The sequence below is a fragment of the Seriola dumerili genome, unplaced genomic scaffold (assembly GCF_002260705.1).
Source record: "Seriola dumerili isolate Sdu_G_001 unplaced genomic scaffold, Sdu_1.0 BDQW01000149.1, whole genome shotgun sequence".
NCBI classification, from domain to species: Eukaryota; Metazoa; Chordata; class Actinopteri; order Carangiformes; family Carangidae; genus Seriola; species Seriola dumerili.
This window is the reverse complement of record NW_019174404.1, coordinates 20,298,409-20,316,909: the sequence shown is the minus strand read 5'-3', so window position 1 is coordinate 20,316,909 and position 18,501 is coordinate 20,298,409. Positions and strand designations below refer to the sequence as shown.

At 41.7% G+C, this 18,501-nt stretch overlaps 1 protein-coding gene across 1 annotated transcript in view; it reads left to right on the top strand.

The window, feature by feature from the left end:
• The window catches only part of daam2 (dishevelled associated activator of morphogenesis 2), a 61,452-nt gene that overhangs the window by 11,432 nt on the left and 31,519 nt on the right, over positions 1 to 18,501 (top strand). The window contains exons 3-4 of the mRNA XM_022750102.1: positions 9,487 to 9,561; positions 13,229 to 13,323. Coding sequence (XP_022605823.1) covers positions 9,487 to 9,561; positions 13,229 to 13,323 — 170 coding nt within the window. The remainder of the gene's footprint in view (positions 1 to 9,486; positions 9,562 to 13,228; positions 13,324 to 18,501) is intronic.

The window sequence follows — 18,501 nt, the reverse complement described above, 5'->3', positions numbered from 1 at the left end:
AGGACTTGCAATGTGCTTGAATACATTGCATAGTATCAAAGGGGATTGAATTGTTGGCAGAATGCGCATTAGCACATGTGAACCCACATAAAAGACACAAGGTCAATAATACTCCAGTATCAGTTATTGAATATCTCACTGAAGCAACCACAGATGTTTATAAGGACTCTTTGTGCTGTAGCAGAAGGTAGCGGAAACAAAATTTTGGCAGCGGCCTGGGTATATTGGAAGCGAAATGGTTTGCAGTGTGCACCTAAGCCGGGTTCAGAGGTAGGATATATTAGTTTGTCGTTCCTCCCTCATCTCTCCCAGTCAGAAATCATTTCCTCTAAGACTAAGGTGAAAAAAAAACAGCCATGTGTCTCGGCCAGGAAATGGAGAGCAAAACTGGGGTAACAGTGCACAGCGGAAAGCCGGAGGAAAAACCAAACAAACCCCTCATTCATGGATAAAGGCGGCGTAATGGAGAATGAGGAAAAAAAAAAACAAAAAAAAAAACAACTGGCATGCAATATAGGATAATAACCTGCATGTCTGTGTGTGAATATGCTAGCAAGAAGGCATGAATACGGTCCTCACGTGCAAATAACCGCACACACATGAGCAACCATATATTTAGGAAAATACAGACATAACACACAGACAAAAACGCATACACATGCATACACCGCACAATACTTGCCCTGTGTTCCTGAGAATTACAGCATGACAGTGATTTGAATGGGGACCAGTGGACAGCAGAATTTCCCTCCGCCGTTCCTGTCAGCGACAAACACTGGTCCCCTTGTTTCCTCCAGCCAAGCGACTGCTCCAGTTGTTGTGGTTAGATAACACTTGGAGGGAGCCACTGAGGGCGCGACAAGGGGACAAACTAACTTTGTTCACCTGTAAAGCGAACTGTCCCAGCGCATTTACTGCAAACCGCTTAACCTTTGCCAAGTCCATTTTTACCGCAGTCGAGTGAAAACTACGTATTACAAATCTGGTCACTGTTATGTTTTCACATAAACTGGAGAAATGAATGTTTCCTTGTGGGATTAAAAAAAAGAATTATCCCACAACCTTTTCACATATTGACATTTCAAGACACATACAGTAGTTTTTACCAGAGCCATAAAGATGTGTTTAGTTGGTCTAACCCAAAATGAAAAGAGCTCCAAAACAAGCAGACAGACACACAACCCGATGTTAATGTGGCTAATGTGTTAGCTGTGAACGGAGCAACATTATCATCCAATTGCGGTTGGTTTTTGGCCACCTGATGTCTGACACTCTGCTTTTACCACTGGTTTGGTCTCCCTGAAGTTCTGAGATAAATATCCGGGTCTTTAGCTTGCTAGTTGTACATTTTCTTCTCCAGCTATATGCTAATTTTGTCTGTCTTCTGTTTGTTTCTGGAGAAGTAGTGTACAGTATCAGAGCCTGGTTGGTGAAAATGGCTGCTGCTTGAAACAAGGTTGATGAGAAGTCAGACAGAATCATACGTGAAATACGTCTCCGGTGCTAAAACAATAAGATGAAAGAGGATAAAAAAACCCTGTAGAACTGCTGACTGCTGAGTTAACAAAGAATTCTCTGTGAGTTTATAACTTCAAGACTCCCCTTTCACATTACACAGAAGCATCTGATTCAATGGGCGTCATGCAAGATCCAGTCATACGAACACATTTGTTTTAAAGTAGCACATGTTCTCCTACTTTCTCAAATTTTCTGTTAGGTGAGAACAAAATTGAGGAGTGGTCCATACCTGTCGTACTGCTCTTCTTCACATGGAGAAAACACATTTCTTTGACTTAAGAATTATAGTGTCTTAGTGTGAACGAGTTTGGGGTTAAATATGATACCAAAATGGATGTAATTAAAAGATATCTCTAACAAACTTAATGCTCTACTCACCATATCATCATCATGGCTTTCCAATTTACTGAGGGACTTTTTTTTTTTTTTTTAGCATTTTAGCATTTTTATTGGGCTATTTTGTCACAGCAGCTCATACATTTAAGTAGTAGAGAATTCTCTCTCCGTCCAGTATTATAACACACAACAGAGGAATGTGTTGTTTATTGCAACTTCTGCAATATCTGCTGTCTCACCTTTGACACACAGCTCCGTCGGCTGTGTACACAGTGACTTTCGGCATCGATGGGATATTACTCGTGACATATAGCCGGGCAGATGGTGCTGCTGGAGGGGACATTGCTCAAGACCGCAGAGTGGTGACTACAGCCAGGGACAGGCGGCTGCATCAGAGCCAGAGTTATTTCATCTGCAATCTGTTAAAAAAAAAAGAACAATAACGATTCAGTTAATCATAAAATGATCATAAAAATGCGATAATTGTAAAATGCTTAATATCGGATCCAATAATCGACCGGGCCGGTAACAGGTTGACCTGACATCATATGATGCAGACTAAACAAGTGGTTCTCAAAAGGGTCCTTGAGGGGGTTCCTAGCAGAAAGGGTAATAACTTATTTTCACTATAATTCCATCCATAAGTAACACAATGACAGAGCGTATGGCTGTTTTGGTCATGGGTTTAAACATTTTGTGTAATAGAACATCTAAAAGCTAAAATCTTATCAGATGGGGGGTCTGTGGTCTCAGTTGTGTCAGATTGGGGGTCCTTGATGTGACGAACTTTGAGAACCAATGTGCGACATTTTTCTGAACGTGAAGCAGAACAGGCAGCTTTACGTGTACGGCACTTTTAGAGGTATGGGTATCGGCAGGGGTATTCTAATGATCGAATCTCACACTCGTGCCTCTCCTCATGAACAGGTAGTATTTATAAGTCTGAGATGAGTTTGTGCAGTTGAGGGAGCTTGGAGAACACTCGAACAAACAATCCTCACAGAAAGAGAAAAAAAAAAACCAGTCAGCAGTGATGTAAGAGAATTAGTCTAACTCTGGTCTCTGTACCATGACTAACTAGAAAATCTTGTCGAGGTATTCAGACTATACATAAACCAACCGTATCTGCACTTCTGATCTCTGCCACCCAGTCAGCCACAGGGTATTTGCTGTGTGTGTGTGTGTGTGTGTGTGTGTCTGTCTGTCTCTTTGTGTGTGTGTGTGTGTGTGTGTGAGAGAGAAAGACAGACAGAGGACTTCATTCTTGGCGAGCGTGAGAATGAAATGACAGTTGTATACGTGTGCAGCGTAGACGTGAAACAGATCTTCATATATGAGTGTATTGCCGTCCTGTGAGGGTGGATGTGTGTGTGTGTGTGTGTGTGTGTGTACGTACATGTTTTTGCAAACATGAGTCTTGCAGCCCCCAGGTAAAGAACTCGATGTAACATCTAATAACTCCTGATAATCGTTCAGTGCTGGGAGCCAAACAGGGTCTCCTGACTCACATTAGTAGCGCATCACTGACCACACACACACACACACACACACACACACACACACACACACACACACACACACAGTGTTTTCAGCCCATGATCACACAATATGGCCCTTTATTGGTGTCAAAACAAACAAAAATAGCCTTGATCCGAAAATTTCCCTAAAAAGAGGATTTTCTGTTTCCGTTTCACTGCTCGAGATCATTCAACCACACGTTATTTTCATCTCAGATGCTGCCTGTGGATTGGCATGTCTTAACACAAGTACTATGTGTACCCCCCTACATTGCCCTCTCCTAAAGTGGCAGAAGCATATGTCTTCAGTTATTAGCCACATGTGCTTTATCCCCATCACTTAAACTAATGTGACCCCCGGCGACGGTTTTCTGCCCGAGCATGTGCTAAAATGTGTGTAATGTTAGCTACCTGCAAGACATGGCAAGCATTACATAATCTTCCAGAATTCAATATCCTGTCCATTTCCTGTCTCTCTAGGTGAGACTTTATATCCCGGCTTCCATAGATAAATATTCCCCGCAGAGAGACTGGCTCTTTGGAATGTCGGACGGTCTCCCTTGTTGAGCAGACGGGAATATACTGTATGTGGGGACAGCTGGAGCAGAGAATATGGGAGAAAAAATTGACTTAAATGACAGCATTTATACATTGGTTTCTAGATAAATCACGCACGTGTCAGTGGAGAGTCATTTTTGGTTCATGATTTAATTTGCATACATCTGACGTTGTGAAAGAGATTATTGAAGTTTCCATCAGTCAGCCTCTGTGTTCAAATATTTAGTTATTTACAGTACTGTGCAAAGTTTTAATCACTTCAGATGTTCAGATTCTCATCTATCATGCAACAGCATCAGGCAGGGAGGCTTGTGATCCGTCCCAAATTCATTCTGCGCAATGAAACAATGACACCGAACATACAGTCAGGGTGACAAAGAACTATCTTCAGTGACGAGAAGAACAAGGAATCCTGCAACAGATGGTCCCCCACAGAATCCTGATCTCCAGGTGACTGAGTCAGTCCGTTCTCCCAAGTTCTCCAAGATGCTCGGAACACCTGCCAGGTTCGCTTCTTATGAAGTTAACTGGTAAATGAAAACTATTCATGGCATTATTTTTGAAAGCAACCTCACTTTACTGTCTAAAACTTAAGTGTCTAAAACTGTTGCACAGTACTGTGTATAAGAGTTGACCTCTGAAATAATTTGCAGAATTAGGGCTGTGTTTTGTTCAACCAACAGTTCAAAACAAAAGATATTCTGCTTTCAGTGATATTTGATAAAGAAATAAACCATGTTTAGCATTTTTTCTCTCTTTTTACTTGATAAATGACATGAACCAATTAGTCAGTTCAGGCTAGCTGCTGGTTATTTTTTTGTTGATCGACATATCGGTAAATTTATTTTTAATTTCAACTCTCTGCATTATATATAATAGGGACTAAGAAGAGGAGGAGTCTTAATTTTGATCTGCAAATGAACAGCTATGTCATATTTAAAAGGGCTATTTGTAAGTTTTGCTATTGCTACATAACTAGTGTTAGCATTAACAGCTGTTTACTTACCAACCTAGTGGAAACATTGTGAGTTGAGCAACAAACATTATTCCTTTACTCAGCAACAGCTGGTCAGCGATGGGAAGCAGCACCATTGTTAACTGTCACATCTTTTGAAATTAGCACGCTAACCAGCTAGCCACGGCCTGTCTTGTCACTTTCCGATAGTGACTCACTGTAGCCTCCAGCTGAAGACATAGCACTGCTCAGAGGATGTGTTTAAACCTCTTGTATTATATACGATGGCTGTCAAGTGGCAATCACCAACACCCACTCCCGGCAAGAAACCGCATTTGGCGGCAGAGAAAACTTAGAAACAGCTCCTTTAAGCACTGGCTGCACTATATGCAGTTCTTCTTCTGCATAATGTTATTTCTTGCCAAATACAAATTCCTCTAACTGGGAATATACAGCCATTTGCAGTTCTCTCCTTTGTTCACAAAGTGGTCTTTGAATATAGGGTATTTCATCCAGTATTGTGCTGCTGCCAGTGCTGTCATGTGTTGGACGGCTTCTGAGAGTCCCCACATCACAGCCAGGGTCCCCCCGGGCCTCCTTGAGCACATGGGAACATTGGAGTGTTTGAAGCCTGACGAGAAACTCCAATTGCCAGAGAAACTGGAGACCTTGTGGAAACATGGTACTAATAGCCAATGTATAGATTCAGACCCAGAGCAGTTGAACTGCACTTGAAGGAGGGTTTGGGTTAAGCTGGTGTGGATGTGAGCAGGGACCTGGAATCGGCACAGCAGCTTGTGGCATAGCATTATTGCTTTTTACCCTCCTCAGAAATAAAATGTAATTGAGAGAAAGTTTTACAGTCAAACAAACAGTAGTAACGTCCCATGACACTTCAAAGTGCTTAATGTTTAACTGTGGCCAATGGAATAGTGAGGCTTTACCCCCTGTTCCCCCTTAAAAGCGTGACTTGAAAATGTACTCTGCATGTGTGTCGGACTCTTAGAGCCTGTGAGCTCAATTATCATTGTCAGTGAAACTTTTCAGGAGGTTTGAAATCTTTGACACAGGCTTGTTACTTGACAGCAGGGGAGCCGAAATATGTAATTTCATCCAATCCTCCAACAGGTGCCCCTGCAAACGCACTAGCCTGCCAAGTACACAGAGAAATATTCTTGAACTCTGGCTTTAGTCAGGTATTTGGACCTTCACAGAAACAATATACCCCTCAACAGATGTTCGTAACAAGAGGAGCACCTTAAAGAAATATAGCTGATACACTGTTGGGGATTCCTGTCCTGCTTTGCTGCAACCCAGACTGTAAATCATATTTAATGTCACCAGACATGAGGAATGTACAGTGTGGTGTAAGTGTGTAATTGCTGTAATAGAATGATGGGCTTGACCTTAAACTGTCGCAGTGGAGCACGCGACTGGAATGTTTTCACCCAGAGGACCTTTAAGTCGAAGAGCTCTCGGTACCTTCAGCTCTTTCATTCAAATGTGCACAGATGCAGACAAGCACAAGCTCTCCATTCACATCCAAAGTTCACTGTTTGCACTTTTCATTTACAACAGGCTCCACTCTATTGAATCTTATCGGGACATTTTAATACCAGTCATCAACTGTGATTAACTCCCAGAAAGGTTTGATCAAGCGCACGAGAACAAACTTACAATCACGTCAGCTCTTGGAAATTCCATCTAAAAAGCAAATATTCAGGAAGTGTGTGGACCGATATGACTAGGACCCCCAAAACAAACCTCATGTTGCAATCATTTTTTTCATTTGTCTCAAAACAAGACGATAATTACAGTACTTTACTTCAGCTCATGAAACTGCCAGGGTAAATGTTGCATTGGACTCGACATGTTTTCGAGGGTGTGTCGGCGGCTGTAATTTTGCTGAAGGGCCAGAGAGAGGCAGTTAAGTTGTTAATCTCAGCGTCAGGATCTGTCTGGCATTGCGTCCTGAGTGTGTCAGCAGTATAGTGGAAAACACAAGCTGAGTAGTACAGTGAGGTCTATTGTTTTTGTTTTAGTTTAGCCATTTAGCTTGAGCCGAAATTCTGGCACAGGGTGCTGCAGATCAGAAACAATGGTCATTACGAGGACTGAAATCCACACTGACCGAGCCAGCAGTCTGTAGTGAAGCTTCTTGAGCGTATACGATTCTGAAACCACTGGATTTGCTCTTTCTGGAGCTCACTTTTTATGTGTGAAGTTCATTGGGTTGCTGGAGATAATGAGAGGATTTTATGTCTGGGGACAATCAATTCAGGCTGGTTCAGGCCGGCTTAATTAACAGAAAAAGGTCATTTGCTTTTTTCTGTGCCATGCCACCACGTAAATATTGAAGCAAAGCTTCAGAAATAAAGGGATTGGGCGGCATAAAATATTGATTTTCCATAATAAGAAGGAACAGGCAGAGATTTCATGAGCTCTGGTGCAGCATGGATCCCCTCATAGTAAATGAAGTTGATGAAGTACTTGAAGAGAGATATGTAAGCTATCAGAGAGCTTAATTTGCCCTGATATATACACTTCTGCAACATACAGTAGTTTGATAAATAATCTGTTGGTGGAGCATTATATATAATAACTTTTATAGTATGATTATCATTCTAAGCAGACGTACTGCCATTGCCGTTTTGTTTCTGTTATCATGGTCATTTCCGTCGATGGATCCAGCTAACCCAAGCTATCTGCTCCTGCAGCTTTATGTAGGTTTTAGTAGCTTTATGTAGGAAGAGGATCTGAACATCTTGAATGTCTCTAGTGTCTGTGATGATGGATAAAAGATACCAAGAAAAAGCAAAGTCTCTTGAACCCCAAAGTCAGTCATGGCCCTATGTTCCCACCACATTTATAGAAAACAAGACATAAAAAAAAAAAATCCTGTATATGTGAGCACAGAGGGGAGGAGAGAAGCAAACACATAAAGGGCTGAAACCGGCCGACACTAAGCAGGATCCAAACAGCCTACGATGCGGTCCAGCCATATTCTAGGTTTCGACCTAGTCCTGTTGAATTAGAGGGTTACATTTTTGAGATATATTGAGATTCAGGATACACTGAAAGCATTAGCAAAGAATTACTCTCTTACCTTACAAAACTATCATGGCATACTGTAACTTTCCACCTCTCGCTGACATGCACACAGTAACAAGAACAACAAGAACGCTCCACCACTGCTCTAAGCTAAACAAGACCAGATGTGAACGGGGGACATGGTCTCTTTATTCCCCCGTGCCTTGGTTGCTCGTGGCATCACGCTTCCTCGGATTGGTCAGGACAAATTGATCTCAGGCAGAGCTATTTGCAAACTGTTGTGGAGTGCACTTTGTTCCTCAAGGCAGTTCTTCTTTTTCTCTCTTTCTCCATGTAATAAAAGCTAAGACAAGTGAACAGTCTGAGATGCTGTGACCCAGTTATTATGGACTGGACTGCCTGATCCATTTAGTCTTCATGTTGATGTTGAGGTGTGGAGCGAAGGTGGAAAGCGGAAGGATGAAGTTAGAAAAGTGAAGTGGTATGAAAATAAAGTAAAGTAAATGTATCTCCTGTGCAGAATTGCTTTTGAAACAACACAAGTAAAAAGAGCCACAGCAACCCGAAGAGGCTGAAGTGTTCATTACAATCCAGGAGCACAAGTTGGATATAATGAACAACATGAAAAACAGACAGTGTTGGAAGTGGAAAGGCATGGTCACCTGGAGACCATAAATGTCAGGAGTTGGCCCCATTACATTTAGATGTTTCTGGTGCAAAAGAAGTTTTGGCCTGATGTTGCCTTCAGTGGAAAGGCCACGGGGTTACCAGAGGCATAAATATTAACAGCAGATTCCATGTAAATCCCACAGTCAGTTTTTTTTTTTTTTTTTTTTTAAAGATATCTTGTCATGGACTAAAGTCCCAAGTAGGTTCTCCAGGAAAGGTCAGGGCATCATCCTCTGAGGAAAGGACTGGTTCCAGACCTCTGAATCGCTATCCATGTCTAACAGCATTCAAATAGGTCTGGTGTTGTGCTCATCGATGGCTGCTTCTCCCAGTCAGAAAAAAAACTATTGACAAATCAGAGATTAGTGGGCAAAATGGGATGTCAACTACATAGCTCGTTACCTGGACCCACCATCCAACCTTGCAGGTTTCTCTGAGTGTTTACCTGAAATCTGTTATATTTTTAGTGGATCACTCAGAAAACAGTCAGCCAATCAGAAGAGAGACTCAGAGCCTCCTCTCTTCTGATTGGCTCATTGACCTGTTGTTACTAGAGAAGCCTGAGAGAGGAGATGTAAAACTACACTGAGATGGTTTTTTGTTTCTAAAACTACAAATATATATCTTCTTCTCAAAACTTCAAATAAAACACCTGAAAAGTGTAAAATATGGGACCTTTATATCAACATATTTCTCTGCTCAGTTAACAGTGACATTAACTGCTCTTAGCAACCGCAACCAAGGCTTCCATGTGAACTGAAAGTGCTGTCAGCAGAAAGGATGTGCTACTTGATACTGACTGGTTAAAACAAAAAATAGTCACAGTAGATGTGTTGCAATGCTACTGTGTTTGATTCAGTCTGTCTTTGTGTCTCTGCACAGGAACAAGAGGACCCCAACAAGCTGGCTACCAGCTGGCCCGACTACTACATTGACCGCATCAACTCCATGGCCGCTGTAAGTCACACTCTGAGCGTCCCCAGATCACTGAATATTCCTCGCCAGCCTCACTCTCCTCTAACAGTACATTAGACTTACTCCAGGCTCCCTGACTGCCACTCGTCAGAGGTCACTGCTCAGTCATTCTCCCTCAGATTTCTCTCTTGGCTTGCTTTTTATCATCTCCCTGCTGACTGCTTGTTATATGTGCACGACCACATTCCTTTGCTGCGACCCCAGTATTCACACACACTGTGATGACAAACAGGCTATTTAGCCGCTCAGCAGTTCAGTCAGTGGGAATGACTGTCAAAGACGCGGAGCAAAGCCAAGATGGCAATATTCATTATTTCTAGCCTGAATGGCTGCCAATAAAAAAACAACATGATACATGTTACACAACTGTTTTCTACCACGATCTCAGTATCATTTTATATAGTTACTGCCATTATGTAAATTGTATTATTTGGTTGAACATTTGGCCACTGACTGTGACCTCTCAACCTGAGTCCTTATGTGGTTGACAGGTTGGCTCCCGAATGTTTGGAGATCATAAAACGTGAACTGCTCTTAGAGGATGACATGTGAGCATGAAATTTAGCGACTAGTTATTGGTGGAGACAGCGTTGCAATTCTAGCAAGAGCCCCTCATATCAGTAACAGAGCAAACCGGCGCTTAATTCAGTCTTTCCATGCCATCGATCAGATAAACTCTTCAACCATAACTTAGACAGGCCACCTTAAACATAAAGCCAAAACATAATGACATTTAATATCTGTTTATTGCCATTTTGTTTGCTTTTCTGGCAAACACGTCTGTGTTAACAATCCATGTGGAAGGCTGTTATTTTCACAGCTGTTTTTGTTTACCGCCTCGAGAATGAGCTACTTCTGAACGCTGTGGTGGTACCTGAGCTTAGCGTTGAAGTCTGGAGAAACAATTTTTTCTGACATTTTCTTAAAGGGCAGACAGCACCCGCACACACACACACACACACACACACAGACAGACACACATGCACACACAGACACAGACACATAGACATACACAATATTTTAAGGGAAAGTGCTGATTTGTGAGTTGACAAGAATTTTAAATCCACCAGGGCTGAAGCGGTGCCTCTGTGTTATTAGATGTCAGACACACAGTCAGGGTCTTTTTTTTTTTTTTTTTACTATATCTACTGTAAAACACACTTTTGAGTCTTTGCAAATCATTTGTATATAGTTTTAAAAAGTGTAAAATTGTGCCAGTGTGAGATATTTCCACTCTTTCCAGTGCTCTAGAAAGTGTCAGTGTGAATAATTGCACTCAACTTCTTTGAAGAAAAAAGGTAAAACAAATTGATTCACATTGGAAGCAACTGAAATGATATTACATCATTGGCAGAATTGGTTTTGCTTGCATAAAGGAGATTCAGATTTTATGACTCTATAATAGATGAATAACTTCTTGAGAAAGATATTTTTTTCAGTCTCTATTCCCCTTTTTGCACAAGTGGTCTCTTGTTCGAGACCCACTTTAGCAGGGTCTCCCTTATTCACCATAACTCCAACCAATTTCCTCCCCTTCCTGAGTCATTTTTTCACCCCCCCCCCCCCCTTTAGCAGCTTTCCACTTTCTCCGGCACAGTGCTCCAGACAGCATCTTGACAAGAGAGCATTTTGAAATTTGGAGGTGCTCTGCTTGTCCATGACTTCATGTCTTGGCTCACAGGCGAGCTCACCAGGGACAGCCCCTTCCACAGTAGCGGAGTAGCTGGATGAGCTCATTTTCGCTTTGCCGCCCAGAGAGATTACTGCACAACCAGCATCTTGACGTTCATTCATAAAACCTTGTCAGAGCCCCGAGGTTGTTCGTGATAACTCAAACATCCTCGTGACTCGGACAAGAGTTACTGTAGCCCTGCTGTGTCCCAGCTAGTGGGCCGAGCCTCAGAGCTCCCACCTGGATGGGGCGGTCTGTAGATGCACAGAAAAGGAGATCCAACACAGCAGCAAAGGGTCCCAAACTGTATCAAGTTAGATTTCCATGTCTTTTTTTTTGATTATGCAGCAGGTCTTGGTTCTATATTAATACTTTGAAAAGTATCATTGTGGTGATTTTACACACTTTATAATGAAAGGCTAGTGAATATATGAACATGTAACAACAGGATTGTTAATTCCACTTCCAATCACATCATACAACACAATGTCAGTTGTTAGTTTCTAGCCACCCGGGAACATCAGGATGATAGCTAGGTTTCAGCTAGTATTTTATTAGCTTGTGCCTCTGACTGACTCTGCACGACCACTTTAATGAAAATAATGTTGTTTGCCTTCATTTATTTTGAACAAATGCCTTTTTTTTTTTCTTTTTTTTTTTTTCTTTTTTACTTGACGCATCAGTGACGCACATGGTCCAAATTAAGGTTTTGATGAACTGCACTCATCACTCACTCTGTTAACGACGCACTGACGACTAGCTTGAAGGCACAGGCTCTGGCTCTGGGGGGCACTTCCCATAATAAGGATTTAGGGAAGTACCTTCTGCCGGTTTACCAATCGGCTATAATAGTATCCTTATGTGCGTGTTGGCCACAGGTTAGAATGAGCTTACAAATAGCAGATGTAGGAAGGAGCCATTTGGCTAGACTCTTTGACACGGTGAACTGGCTCGCAGCACGACCAAATCATTCACCCTCCCCAACACTTGTTGTGTCCAACTTCCCATTGACTATGAACATATTCGTTGAGAGAAACTGGAGCCAGCGCCTTTACTTCTTGGCACAGGGTTCCCTGAACCATCTGGACACGATGGATGTTTTGACTGCGCTGTTTCTAGATTAAACACTCTCACACACTGGACAGACCAGAGCTGTTGTTAGGTACTCAAACATGGGGTGGCTTTAGTTCGCTATGTGGGTGCTGTTTGTTCTTACTGAGGAATATTTACACCCAGCTTTGACCTGCATGTCTTTTTTTTAAAGGTTGAAGGGCTGGAAAACAGGGTAACGTTTAAGCAAATATATTTTTCAAGCAAATTAATGGGCAGCCACTGTGACTGGCTTACTCCACTGCTGAAACACTCATTGTTTGAACCTTAGCACTTGGCACTATGCTGCCATGGAAAAACGCCTGGAGAGGCTAAACAGAAGCCCTGTGGCCCTGACTAATGGGAACACAGAAGCTCTTTGATGTTGCTGATGGAAGCCTGTAAGTGCTGTAGAAATGCATTAACACTAACACTGCCCTAAGTGTTTTTTATGATTTACCTTATTTGTTGAAAGCTCGATTGGAGCTAATTGTCTGCATGACTTATTTCGGCATGTTGTAGGCTGTAGCTTCACACAAAAGGAAAATGAAACTGGAGGGGGGGGGGGTACAGATGACCTGTTTGATTTGTGGTGCCTGAAACATTAGCTCACTAATGAGCCTCTGATTATACTGTATGTGCTAATTGAAACATTTACTTGTAAAGATGAGGAAGTATGTACTGCTGCTGTCTTGCTGCTGCCAAGATGAACATCCTTGTGTTGACCCAGTAGAAACAATGAAAAGCTCTTAATTAAAAGTGAAAAAATGCAGAATTCATGCCAGTAGCTTGTGTGTCCAGTGGCACCTGATATAAAGCCATAACTGAGGAATATCGATCAGTTGTTTTTCCACTAAATTACATCTTTATTTCTCACAATTTCTCCAGATGCAGACGCTGTTTGCCTTTGATGAGGAGGAAATGGAAATGAGGAACAAGGTGGTGGAAGATCTGAAGACGGCACTTCGGACTCAGCCCATGAGGTGAGTGAATGTCCTTGTTTACCTGCCCTCTGACCTTTTCCTCTGCTGCAGACTGTACAGAGTTCTGCATCGTGCACTCCTACTATTTGACTTGTTCAAGTAATGCCACACATTAAATTTAGTTAATAATGTAAGATGCTACAGGAAAGATGGACTTTCTTGGTCTGTCTTTTGTCGCAGCAGAGGGGCCTACTTATAATAGCACCAATTAATGATATTTTTAGATCTACACCAAGTTCCTCTCCCCCTGACATGGTCATCAGCAGCTGTTAGGCCTCACTCATCACCACAAAGAAACATTCAAGGACATTGGACAGCCCACTATTACAAACAGCCTCCCATTCCCCGTCAGCAGCTCCTTTGGAGCTGTCCATCAGCCTGTGCCAGTTGTGTGATGCAGTGGTCTGGACCAAAGTGGGGGTGTTGAGATTTCCTAAGGGAGGCTATGAAGCGACAGACCTAATGTGCTGAGTGACAAAAACCCAGGACAGCCTCAGTGTCTGGGTCATGTCTGGGTTGTGTGTGTGTTTTAGGCCACATGTGTGTTTGTATCTGTGAATGTATGAGTATCCAGAGCACTGTAACTGGAAAGAAGGTTGGTGAGAAGCTGCTTACAGTCTAGACACAAGGTAGGAAGTCATTAGAGAAGTTGCTGCTTCTGGCCCTTCAACGTTCTTGAATTTACATTCTCATGTATTCATAGTAAAACATTTCTTGAGCTAATTATACAAGTAGTTGATATTTGAAGTTGTTGAAGGTATTCATAGCCTGTTACTGATGTTACTGTATGTCTTCATCTGGGTTACAAATGGACAAATTATTTATACAGGTCCATATCATTAGCAAAAGGGAAGGTGAGGATTTTTTTGTAAAGCACATTATCATACACAAAGGTTGTTCAATGTGTTTAACAGAAATAAAAAAAAATAAAATGCAAATAAAAAACAGTATAAAAACAGAGATTGTAAAATAGATAAATAGATAAATAGATATTATAAGAGAATATTTAAAATACAAGATTGAAAAAAGTCACAACAGATGAATGCACGTGTAGATATATTTAATATTTTAAGACAATGTATGAGGCTACATCACAAGATCCATCAAAAAAAGAAAGCAGTGCAGTTACAATGTTGAGATCTTAAACACTCACTTAAAATGTGCATCTATAAAATCATAATGTGGCATGTTGTTGTTATTGTTGATATTGGGATGTTGTTTTAATTCATTCTGATCGTCCCTTTTGGTTCAAAAGTCTTCTTTATAGAAAAATGTATAGAATTATGCAAGTTATGTAATGTTTGTAATGTTCTTTGCTACATTAAGTTATGAACAAAATACCGAACAGCTCAGATTTACCTTTGAGCTGATGGTGTTGTTTGGATCTTAAATTGATGGCTAAATGACTCACCTGCCGACTTACCAGCCATGTGATTTTGAAAGTGTCTATAAATTTGTGACTAAATGTTTTAAGGATCATGTTCTGTTGCAGTAAAGCAGGGAACAAAAGACAGTTTACTGTCACAATAAGAAGTTTCCAGTAGAGGCAAATCAACACACTGCAGTTCTTCTGATAGTAACCCCGGTGAAAGCAAGGAGTGCTGAAACGTCCGTACGAAGCTGGACTGAATAATTAAATGGTATGGTAGCAGTCTGAGTGTGTGATTTAATGAGGCAGAGCTGTGGATCTACCTTGTTCAGTAGCGACAGTAAATATTATACATGATCAAAAAACTGTTGAATTTTGACAGTCTGTGGAAATGGACAATAACCAAGTAGTACTAGTACAGTTTCAGATATTTGAATGTTTGTGCATCTTTTTCGTGCTGTGTTGATAGTTTACGGTTTCCACTCTGACTGTGTTTGTCTCTCACTCATTCGCTGCTTGTTTTATATTCAGGTGTACTTAGTTTACCTCATCAGAGGTGTCTGTAATGACTCAATCAACACTATTCAGTAATGCACTTGCACCCATACTTTTCAGAGTGAGTTATCGCTCATTAGCACACAGATGTTTTTCAGTACTGTAGCTGTGATGTGGGGAGCAGGTGTGTCCCACAGAATATGGGTGTTCAGGGAAAGTCTGGGCAGTGTCTTAATGCCCTGCCAAGTCACACCTCTGTGACAAATGAGAGGCGAAGGCAAAAAGACGGCTTTGTGCTTAAATGTCTGGGATCTCTGCATCTAAGCACCGCACCTAAGCATCCCCTTTATGTGTCACTGCTGTGTCCCTTTTTGTCTGTATCTATACTGTTTTTATGGGCACATTCTGTGAGACATGGTGTCTGTGCGTATTGAGCTTTGATTGATGTCTGCCTTTGGATGACTGCCTGAAACGGCTGGTCTCCCTCCTTCCCTCCCTCCCTCCTCCTGGCATTTCAGAGGGGCAGCTGGGTCTGGTTGTGAAGAGGTGCCCTTGTGCCCTCAGCCTGCTCTGCAGGGCCACAGGACCCAAACACATTGTGGGCACGCAGGGTGCCAGGCGGAGCACACAAAAGCAGCACATTGTCAACAAGCCACCCACTGTTGTCACTTTCACCCACAGGCTGATTATAAGCTATTGAAATGACAAGGTGACATGTTCTGGTCATGTGTTCTCTTGCATCTTACTGTATATGGAGTGTGATATGAGCACAGACACAGTTATTTAAAGTGCGCATTTCATTTCAACCCAACCTCATTATAACCCTTCAATATGCAAATATGCAAAGTGTGAAGTAAGTCAAACTGTAGAGGCACCCAGCCTTTAGTTTGTGATGCCTTAAAGGTCCCATATAGTGTAAAAGTAGATGTCCATGTGTTGTTTGATTATAGATCAGGTCTAGGTTCTATATTAATACTGTGAAAGTATCAAAGCCTCAGTCCACAGAGAAATGCACACAGCCTGTATTCAGACACTGAGCCTTAAAACCAGCCATTAGGACTTCTGTAACTTTGTGATGTCACAACAAAACAATTACCATCCTCAGCTATGCCCCCAGCATGGCCCACCTGGAGTGTTTACGTGAAATCAACTATAGCCTATTTTTCTTCCATCACTTAGAAAACAGTCAGTCAATCAGATTGGCTCATCTAACTGTTGTTGCTAAAGCTCCAGGGAGAACCTGAAAGAGGAGATTAAAAACTACACTGAGATGGTTTTTGGTTCTTAAAACCACAAATATATCAACACTTCAAATAAAACACTGGAAAAGTGTCAAATATGGATCTTTAAGGCAGATTTCTCCTCACTAGCTAACTGACTGGTCAATGGCTCTACAGTTGTTTTTTAACTCAGTATTCCACAGGCAAAAAAAGAGACAACTCAGGAAAATTAAGATAATTTTATTTCATGGTCAAATAAAATTATGTATTATCACATTTCCAGTGCAGCTGCAGTGGAACATAGACAAAACAGCATTTCACAGATCTGCTCATACAACGACAGTCAACTAATCCACTAAGACTTGTGCTTTGAGACAGAGTGCAAATTATACAACAACAATCAGTGGGGGGCAACTTTTTCTCCAGGGTGAGATGGTATGGTCCACTTTAGGGGTGTCTGAAATCGTATGACAAGATTCTTCCGGCCATGAATATGGGAAATAAATTGTCATATTTACAATTACAGGTAAGTAGGATATATACATTTTGACAACAAGGTTGGTAAAACACAAATTAAATCACAACTCTTCATTTCAGAACAACTGGACTGTATCAAATGTCACATATTTATTCTTGCCGTGAGCGATGCTGTTTTTTTTTTTTTTTTTTTACCATTTACCAGAAATAGTTACAATCGTTAAACTAATTTAATGGCCCAGATGTCTTATTTCAAATATCAATGTGATTAATTATAAACCGCCATAAAAAGGAGACATTTTTCTTTCACTTGGATTTACAGCTTATCTCATTCTCTCTGCCAGCAGTTATTGCCTTGTTTATCAGCTGTCAAATGGAGCTTGAAGCATCACATCGGGGGTGTATGTTTACTCACATAAAGCTGAGTCGTAACTCAAGTGGGCATCTGAGTGTAATATGCAAACATTAACTGCTAAAGGCAGCTGTGTAATCAAATCAAATCTACACAGTCTGGTGCACATTTCAGTTTAGCTTCCAAATATTGAAGTATTTACACTGTTGTAGGAACTAATTTTAACTACGCCATTAAGGGTACTTACAAGAGCACTGCTGACCTCCTGGGTCATTTGCACATCTGCACTGATGTTTACGCCCGTGTAGATGAGCAGGCCGTGTTGGGCAGCCTTGTGTCCGAGACGTCACAGCCCTCAATCACTGTCATTTCCGTGATGAAATAACTTCAGCGGGACAGGAAATGAAGCTTTCCTGGAGGTCACTGAGGCTGTGCTGGCCCAGAATGCACCACTGTCCCGGGCTCATGTCAGTGGAGCATTGCAGTGCTTCCCAGGACAGCTCTCATGGACATTGTTTCTGCAAGCCTCATCCAGCAAGAATATTGACTTGAGTCGACTGCAGCCGTTCCCCTTGCTCCTGTGTCAATAACCCTTTGGACGATTCGCTACCACCACATGCAAATATTATCCTTCAAAACATTTTGCCGCCGGATCTCTCAAAGATTCGGCTTAACAGAGAGCGAACTTTATATCTGTTTTCACATATTACCAGATACATTAGTGGGGGAGCGGAGTATCACACCTTTAAAGAGTCTTGGATGGAGCAATGTTTTTGCTTCTCTCAGAGTACAGATTTCTCACCCTTTGCTACTTAGCAGTTCAGGGGGAAATGGAGAGAAAAGAGGGGCAGGTGGGTAGATACAGGCAGGTTTAAAGAGACTGATCCTGCCGGTGAGGGAGGTTTGTGTTGGCATGGCAATAAACAGATGGAGAGTGGGAAAAAGGTAGAGTGAAGCACAGGGGCTATACTCTGCCTTTACTTTAATCCCCGTTAGGTTTGGCTTTTCATGTAATTACACACATCCTCTTTGGTCCTGCTTAGAGCACAGAGTTACATGGAGGTAAAATAAGGTTGTCTAGTTTGGTTGTTTCTCAACCTATATGTGTTAGATTGAAACTCCACCAATTTTACATATCAGTGTGTGTTTAGGTGACGGGATAGAGGGGGGTGGGGTACTGCTGCATATGTTAAAACGCTTTATAAACCTTTTGTGGTCTGCTAAGTTGCCTCAAGTGATGTCACTGGAGTCAGGGTTGTTTGGGG